Source organism: Colobus angolensis, unplaced genomic scaffold (assembly GCF_000951035.1).
Source record: "Colobus angolensis palliatus isolate OR3802 unplaced genomic scaffold, Cang.pa_1.0 Scaffold64, whole genome shotgun sequence".
In the NCBI taxonomy this organism is placed as follows: Eukaryota; Metazoa; Chordata; class Mammalia; order Primates; family Cercopithecidae; genus Colobus; species Colobus angolensis.
In genome coordinates this window covers 153,008-160,192 of record NW_012120043.1, presented here as the reverse complement: position 1 = coordinate 160,192, position 7,185 = coordinate 153,008, and the positions used below count along the sequence as shown (strand labels likewise).

General features: G+C 59.1%; 1 protein-coding gene across 1 annotated transcript in view; it reads left to right on the top strand.

Annotated features, from left to right (window-relative positions):
* Positions 1-7,185, top strand: part of SHC2 (SHC (Src homology 2 domain containing) transforming protein 2) — a 27,720-nt gene that overhangs the window by 3,929 nt on the left and 16,606 nt on the right. The window contains exons 4-10 of the mRNA XM_011964084.1: positions 36-96; positions 229-348; positions 2,401-2,454; positions 2,652-2,703; positions 2,805-2,931; positions 4,192-4,348; positions 6,207-6,270. Coding sequence (XP_011819474.1) covers positions 36-96; positions 229-348; positions 2,401-2,454; positions 2,652-2,703; positions 2,805-2,931; positions 4,192-4,348; positions 6,207-6,270 — 635 coding nt within the window. The remainder of the gene's footprint in view (positions 1-35; positions 97-228; positions 349-2,400; positions 2,455-2,651; positions 2,704-2,804; positions 2,932-4,191; positions 4,349-6,206; positions 6,271-7,185) is intronic.

The following is a 7,185-nucleotide window of genomic DNA, read 5'->3' as shown; positions in this document are numbered from 1 at the left end:
CACCACACTCTCTAAGCCCCTCCTCCCGTCCCCAGGGAAGCCATCAACCGGCTGCACGAGGCCGTGCCTGGCGTCCGGGGATCCTGGAAGAAAAAGGTGAGTGAGGCTTGCGGCCTCTCGTGGGGCCGGTGGGGCAGTGGGGAGCCGCGGGGACGCTGCGGCCATCCTGGGAACCCCTCAGCGGCCCCCGCCCATGGCCGCCCTCGCTGTGCTCCGCCCCCAACTCAGGCCCCCAACAAGGCCCTGGCGTCCATCCTGGGCAAGAGCAACCTTCGCTTCGCCGGCATGAGCATCTCCATCCACATCTCCACCGACGGCCTCAGCCTCTCCGTGCCCGCCACGCGCCAGGTGGGTCTGCCCTCCTCCCCTGGCGTCCCCAGAGCCCCAGAGGGGCCAGGAGTCCTAGGACCCACCGAGGCAAAGCCAGGCTGGGCGCTGGGGGCGGGCAGCAGGTGGCGTTTATCCGGAAAGATGAGCCGAGGCCCTGCTGAGCGGGAGCTGGGGGTGCAGCCGCTGCCTTCACGGGGCTCAGCTCAGGGGCTCCCGCCTGGGCAAGCTGTCCCGACACCGGGGTGCTCCTGGCATGGAGTGGGTGGGGGCAGGGACGCTGCTCAGCACCCCGCAGTGGCCAGGACGCCCCACCCCAGAGAATAGTCCACCCCAGCGTCCACAGTGCCTGGGAGAGGGGGATAAATCCGGCTACCAGTCCTCAGGGGGAAACAAACAGCAGAAGTATCATTGCTGCAGGCCAGGCTCGGCAGCCCACACCTGTAATCCCAGCACCGGGAGGCCGAGGCGGGCGGATCACTTGAGGTCAGGAGTTGGAGACCAGCCTGGCCAACATGGAGAAACCCCGACTCTACCAAAAATACAAAGATTAGCCGGGCGTGGCGGAGCGCCCCTGAAATCCCAGCTACTTGGGAGGCTGAGGCAGGAGAATCGCTTGAACCCGGGAGGCAGAGGTTGCAGTGAGCCGAGATTGCACCACTGCCCTCCGCCTGGGTGACAGAGCATCTCAAAACACCAGGAAAACAAAAAAACATAATTGCAGAAATGAAAGAAATAATAGATTCTAGGAGGCATTGCGAGGCCAGGTGAGGGATGTCCTGAGCGTGTGCTGGGCTCTGTGTGCTTGAAGAGACTTCCTGGAGGGCTCTGGGAGGTGGTGAGGAGGAGGGTCTCAAGGTCTGGCTGAGAGAGGAGGCATCTCCCTGTCGGAGAAGTTAGCATGGGTCATCGTGAGGGGTTTGGGGCGAGGCAGCGCCCTGGGCTGGTGTTGGGGCGGCAGGTGCCGGCGAGAGTCAGCTGGGGCTCCAGGGAGGAGGCTAGAGAAGGATGGAGCTGGCCGGGGGTGGCTGAGGGCTGTTTCCACGCCGTTTCCATCTCTGCCCCGACCCTGCGAGGCATGGACCCCTGACCACCATATGGACAGGACACTGAGGCTCCGAACGGACCCTCCGGGCTGGGCCGGGGTTGGCCAGGGGAGAGCCTTGAGGGTCCCTATGGGGGCTGAGGAGTGGATGTTCTGTAGGGAGGTCTCAGGACGTGGCTGGTAGTGGGGGTTCACTGGGGCCTAGAGGGATCTGAGTGATGGGAAGCAAATGAAGCAGGACCATGCAAATGAGCATGCAAACAAGCATGCAAATGAACACACAAACAAGCATACAGATGAGCGCGCAAATGAGCATGCAAAGAAGCATGCAAATGAGCACACAAGCATGCAAATGAGCATGTAGATGAGCACACAAATGAGCATGCAGATGAACGTGCAAACGAGCATGCAAATGAGCACACAAACAAGCATGCAGATGAGCACGCAAATGAGCACAGAAAGAAGCATGCAAAAGAGCACAAAGCATGCAAATGAGCATGCAAATGAGCACACAAATGAGCATGCAGATGAACACACAAATGAGCATGCAAATAAGCACACAAACAAGCATGCAGATGAGCATGCAAATACACTCACAGGTGCCCTTGCACGTGGACAAGGGAGTCAGGAGTGTGGGTCCAGCCCTCCCACGGCTGCTTCGGTGTGTGGGGGTGTGTGTGTGCACGTGTGTAGGGCATGGGATGTGTGTGCGTGAGCGTCTGGGCAGGTGCATGTGTGGTGTTGCAGTGGGGGTGATTTGTCCTGTCACACACATTCCCCTGTGACCTCCTGCGGGCCCCACACATCCCTTAGGGCCCTAGTCCCATCCTTGCTGGGGCCTCCACATCCCAGCCTCGGTCGTCTAGGCTGACCCAGCACCCAGCTGCAGTAGGTGCCTGTCCAGGGGACGTCTCCATCCCCACATCCCTGCCCCTGCCCCGTTCCTCGCTGTGGCCCTGGTACAGTTGCCGGGCCCCCTGCCCTCGAAGTGGGGCCCCCATGACCACGTGTGCCTCCTGCCCCCACAGGTCATCGCCAGCCACCACATGCCATCCATCTCCTTCGCATCGGGCGGAGACACGGTGAGGCCAGGGATGGGGGTGGACCTGCAGCCCCGCTGCCCCCTCCAGCCACGAGACCCTCTCGCCCTTCCCCAGAGGCCGCCTAACGTACCCTGTGCCCACATCCACTGCCCCATCTGTCTGCATTGCTGGGGTGGGTGGCTGGGAATCCCGGTGGGGGGCCCAGGCAGGTCCAGCTGGCCCCTCCCCGTCCCCAGGACATGACGGATTACGTGGCCTACGTCGCCAAGGACCCCATCAACCAGAGAGGTGAGGCTCCCGAGAGGCCGGGGGGGTCCTGTGGCCGGGGGCACGGCTGTGTGGCTTGGAGGCCGTGTGGCTTGGAGGCCGCATGACCAATGTCCCCGCAGCCTGCCACATCCTGGAGTGCTGTGAGGGCCTGGCCCAGAGCGTCATCAGCACCGTCGGCCAAGCCTTCGAGCTGCGCTTCAAGCAGTACCTGCACAGCCCACCCAAGGTGACGCTGCCCCCAGAAAGGTAACCGACCCGCCTCCCCCATGCCCTGGGGACGCCCCCAGTGACCGGCCCGGGTCCGGGTCGGGGTGCAGAGCCGGCTCCACCTCCTGCAGGCCTCAGCCTGGGTCCTGCCCTTGTCCCTCCCTCCCTATCCCCTGAGAATGTGGCTCGGCCAGAGGATCCTGTTTCCTCGGCTGTAAAACGCATCCCCGCCCCCAGGACTGGGGAGGACTGAGTGAGCCGACTCCCTGGTGTGCCTGAGGCTGTCGGCCCTGCTGCCATAACCAACATCCCTCCTCCAGACGCGTGGCCGGCTCCTGCAAAGGGCAGCAAACGGCCTCTGTCTCACCGCGGAAGATGTGTAAAGGGGGGGAGCGTGTCTGTCTGCTGGTAACACGTTATTTATAGACATTGAAGTGTGAATGTCACGTGTCGCAAAATATGATTCTCTGGATGTTTTCTCAAACACTCAACTTGGATGGTTTAAAGACTGAAAGCCCGTTCTTAGCTCGAGGGACACACAGATCTAGGCAGTGAGCTGGATTTGGCCCTGGGCTGGGGTTTGCCAGCCGGCCTTGGAGCAGGAGGTAGTTAAGTCTCTATTCATCATCAGAAAGTCACGTTCCTCCCACGGTGGGAGGGCAGGTGCAGACCCGTGAGCTCCCAGCCCTGCTGGTCACGCGTGCTCACACTCACCCCTTTGTGCACCGGGACAGTGTGCTTGACGCACATTGCTCGGCGCGCTCTGAAGCTGGGACGGGCTCCTCGCCTGCCTCTGGAGCTGTCCCTGCCTTCCGTAGGCTGCCCCGTGATTCATCCCAGCAGCAACTGTGGGCCAGGCAGGGTGCGCCCCTCTGGCTCTCGGGGCCGTGCTTGCTGAGGAGCCCGCCAGTGCCATCGGGGCCGGAGGGCAGGGGCGCCCTGATCCCAGAGAGTTGCCACCCTGACCAGCGATGTCCTGGTTCTGGGTATAAACTTGGCTCCTGCCCTCTGCCCCCGGGCGGCGCCGGAGGTGGGCGGAAAGGAGTGGAGACCGGGTTTGCCAATGTCCTGCCTTTTGTGCTACAGCTTGGAAATGTGTGCAGTGTTCCATTTTAGAGATGAGGAAGTAATGGGCCTGGTCACTCGCTGTAGAAGCGTTTCCCGGTGGGAACCCTCAGCGACAGGCAGGGGGCTGGGATTCGAACTCAGGTCTTTCCTGCTCCCCCAGAAGCTCGAGCTGTAAGGGTTTAGCCCCCTTGGGCCCTGCCTGTGCCACGGCCATTGCTGTCTGTCCCCCAGGCTGGCGGGGCCAGAGGAGTCGGCTTGGGGGGACGAGGAGGAGGCTGTGGAGCACAGTTACTACAACAGCGTCCCGGGGAAGGAGCCGCCGCCGGGCGGGCTGGTGGACTCCAGGCTGGCCCTGACACAGCCCTGCACCCTCACGGCCCTCGGCCAGGTCAGCCTCTGCCCTCATGGGGACGGGGGCAGGGATGCCCAAGGTGCTGGTCTCCTGGGCCTTCCTCCAGCTCTTCTTTCTGCTCCTGTTCTCCTTGATCCTAGAGGAGGGTCTCTCTCTCAGTCAGACTCACTCACTCATTCACTCCCTCACAGACTTGTGATCTCACTCACTCACGATCTCACAATCTCACTCTCTCACTCACTCACTCACGATCTCACTCACTCACGATCTCACTCACGATCTCACTCATGATCTCACTGACTCATTCACAATCTCACGATCTCACTCAGACTCACAGTCTCACTCATGAGCTCACTCACTGACTCATTCACTCACTCACAACTTCACAGTCTCACAGACTCACTCAGACTCACAGACTCATGATCTCACTCACGATCTCAGTCGCACACTCGCGATCTCACTCACGATCTCACTCACTGACTCATTCACAATCTCACGACCTCACTCAGACTCACTCACTCACGGTCTCACTCACGGTCTCACTATGATCTCGCTCACAATCTCATGATCTCACTCAGACTTACTCACGGTATCACTCACGATCTCACTCACTGACTCATTCATTCACTCACAACTTCATGGTCTCACTCACAGACTCACTCAGACTCAGACTCACTCACGATCATCTCACGATCTCACGATCTCACTCATGATCTCACTCATGATCTCACTCACCGTCTCTCTTACGATCTCACTCATGATCTCACTCACTGACTCATTCACAATCTCACAATCTCACTCAGACGCACTCACGGTCTCACAGACTCAGACGTACAGACTCATGATCTCACGATCTCGCTCACTCATTCACTTATGATCTCACTCAGACTCACGGTCTCACTCACTCACAGACTCACTGACTCAGACTCACAGACTCAGTCAAGACTCACGATCACACTCACGATTTCACTCATGATCTCACGATCTCACTCGCTCACTCACGATCTCGCTCACTCATTCACTGACGATCTCACTCAGACTCACTCACTCACAGACTCACTCACTCAGACTCACAGACTCACTCACAGACTCACAGTCTCACTCACGATTTCACTCATGATCTCACTCGCTCATTCACTCACGATCTCTCTCACTCACGATCTCACTCATTCACTCAGTCGCAATCTCATGATCTCACTCAGACTCCCAGTCTCACTCAGATTCACTCACAGACTCGCGATCTCACAGACTCACAATGGGGCGCCTCGTATCTGCTGCGCCTGCTCTCCCACTCACTCACTCACCAACTCACTGTCTCACTCACGATCTCACTCACTCACAGACTCATTCACAGACTCTATCTCTCTCTCACCATCTCACTCACGATGAGGCGCCGTCTATCTGCCTGGCCTACTCTGGACACATGAGACGAGGTGGCATTTCAGGCATGACTTCTGCCCTCAGACACTGAATAAATACGCTGATGATTTAATCACAGCGTTGTTAAGGCCACCAGGGATGCACGGAGGATGTCCACCGGGACCTGGACTACTGTAGGGAGGTCGGAGGGCTTCCCTGAGGAAGCGGCGTTTGGGCGGGGCCCTGACTGGTGAATAGGAGCTGCCTGGGACAACAGTGCGGGGAAGGGCATCCAGGCAGGGGGAACAGCCATTGCAAAGTGGCAGGATGTGCTGACCACCTTCTGAGGTGGAGGGAAGCTGGGGAAGGCCAGGGGGCTCAGTCACAGAGCGAGGGAGCCAGGGCAGGGCCAGGGCTGGGCTCCCCACCCCTAAGTGTCCAGCTGTCTGGGAGGGCCGGGTGGGGAGACTGGGGGTCCTGAACCAGGAAGAGGGGCTTGCACACACCGGGGAACCTCTCGCTGCTCTGTTTTCAGGGTCCATCTGCTTCTCTAAGAGATGCCCGCAGCCTGCCGTGGGACGTGGGGTCCACGGGTACAGGTAGGTTGGGCTTGGGCTGCAAGGGGTGCCCACGAGGATTCTGGGGCGCCTCAGCCCTGTCCCGCGCTGCCTCCCCCTCAGTCTTTCTCCTCTCTGCTTATTTCACATTCGCCTACGATGTTGTCTTGCTCCTCACAGTCTGCTGAGATTTTCATCATCAGTGTCTGTTTGTCCTGCACCGACTGGATTCCGTGCGTGTTGGATGTAGGTTTCCGTGCATCATCCACACGGTGTTAGGCTTCCGTGCGTGTTGGATGTAGGTGCCGCGTCATCCACACGGTATTAGGCTTCCGTGCGTGTTGGATGTAGGTGCCGCGTCATCCACACGGTGTTAGGTTTCCGTGTGTGTTGGATGTAGGTTTCCGTGTGTCATCCACACGGTGTTAGGCTTCCGTGCGTGTTGGATGTAGGTTTCCGTGTGTCATCCACACGGTATTAGGTTTCCGTGCGTGTTGGATGTAGGTTTCCATGCGTCATCCACACGGTGTTAGGCTTCCGTGCGTGTTGGATGTAGGTGCCGCGTCATCCACACGGTGTTAGGCTTCCGTGCGTGTTGGATGTAGGTGCCGCGTCATCCACACGATGTTAGGCTTCCGTGCGTGTTGGATGTAGGTTTCCGCGTCATCCACACGGTGTTAGGTTTCCGTGCGTGTTGGATGTAGGTGCCGCGTCATCCACACCGTATTAGGCTTCCGTGCGTGTTGGATGTAGGTTTCCATGCGTCATCCACACGGTATTAGGTTTCCGTGCGTGTTGGATGTAGGTTTCCGTGTGTCATCCACACGGTGTTAGGCTTCTGTGCGTGTTGGATGTAGGTGCTGCGTCATCCACACGGTGTTAGGTTTCCGTGCGTGTTGGATGTAGGTTTCCGTGTGTCATCCACACGGTATTAGGTTTCCGTGCGTGTTGGATGTA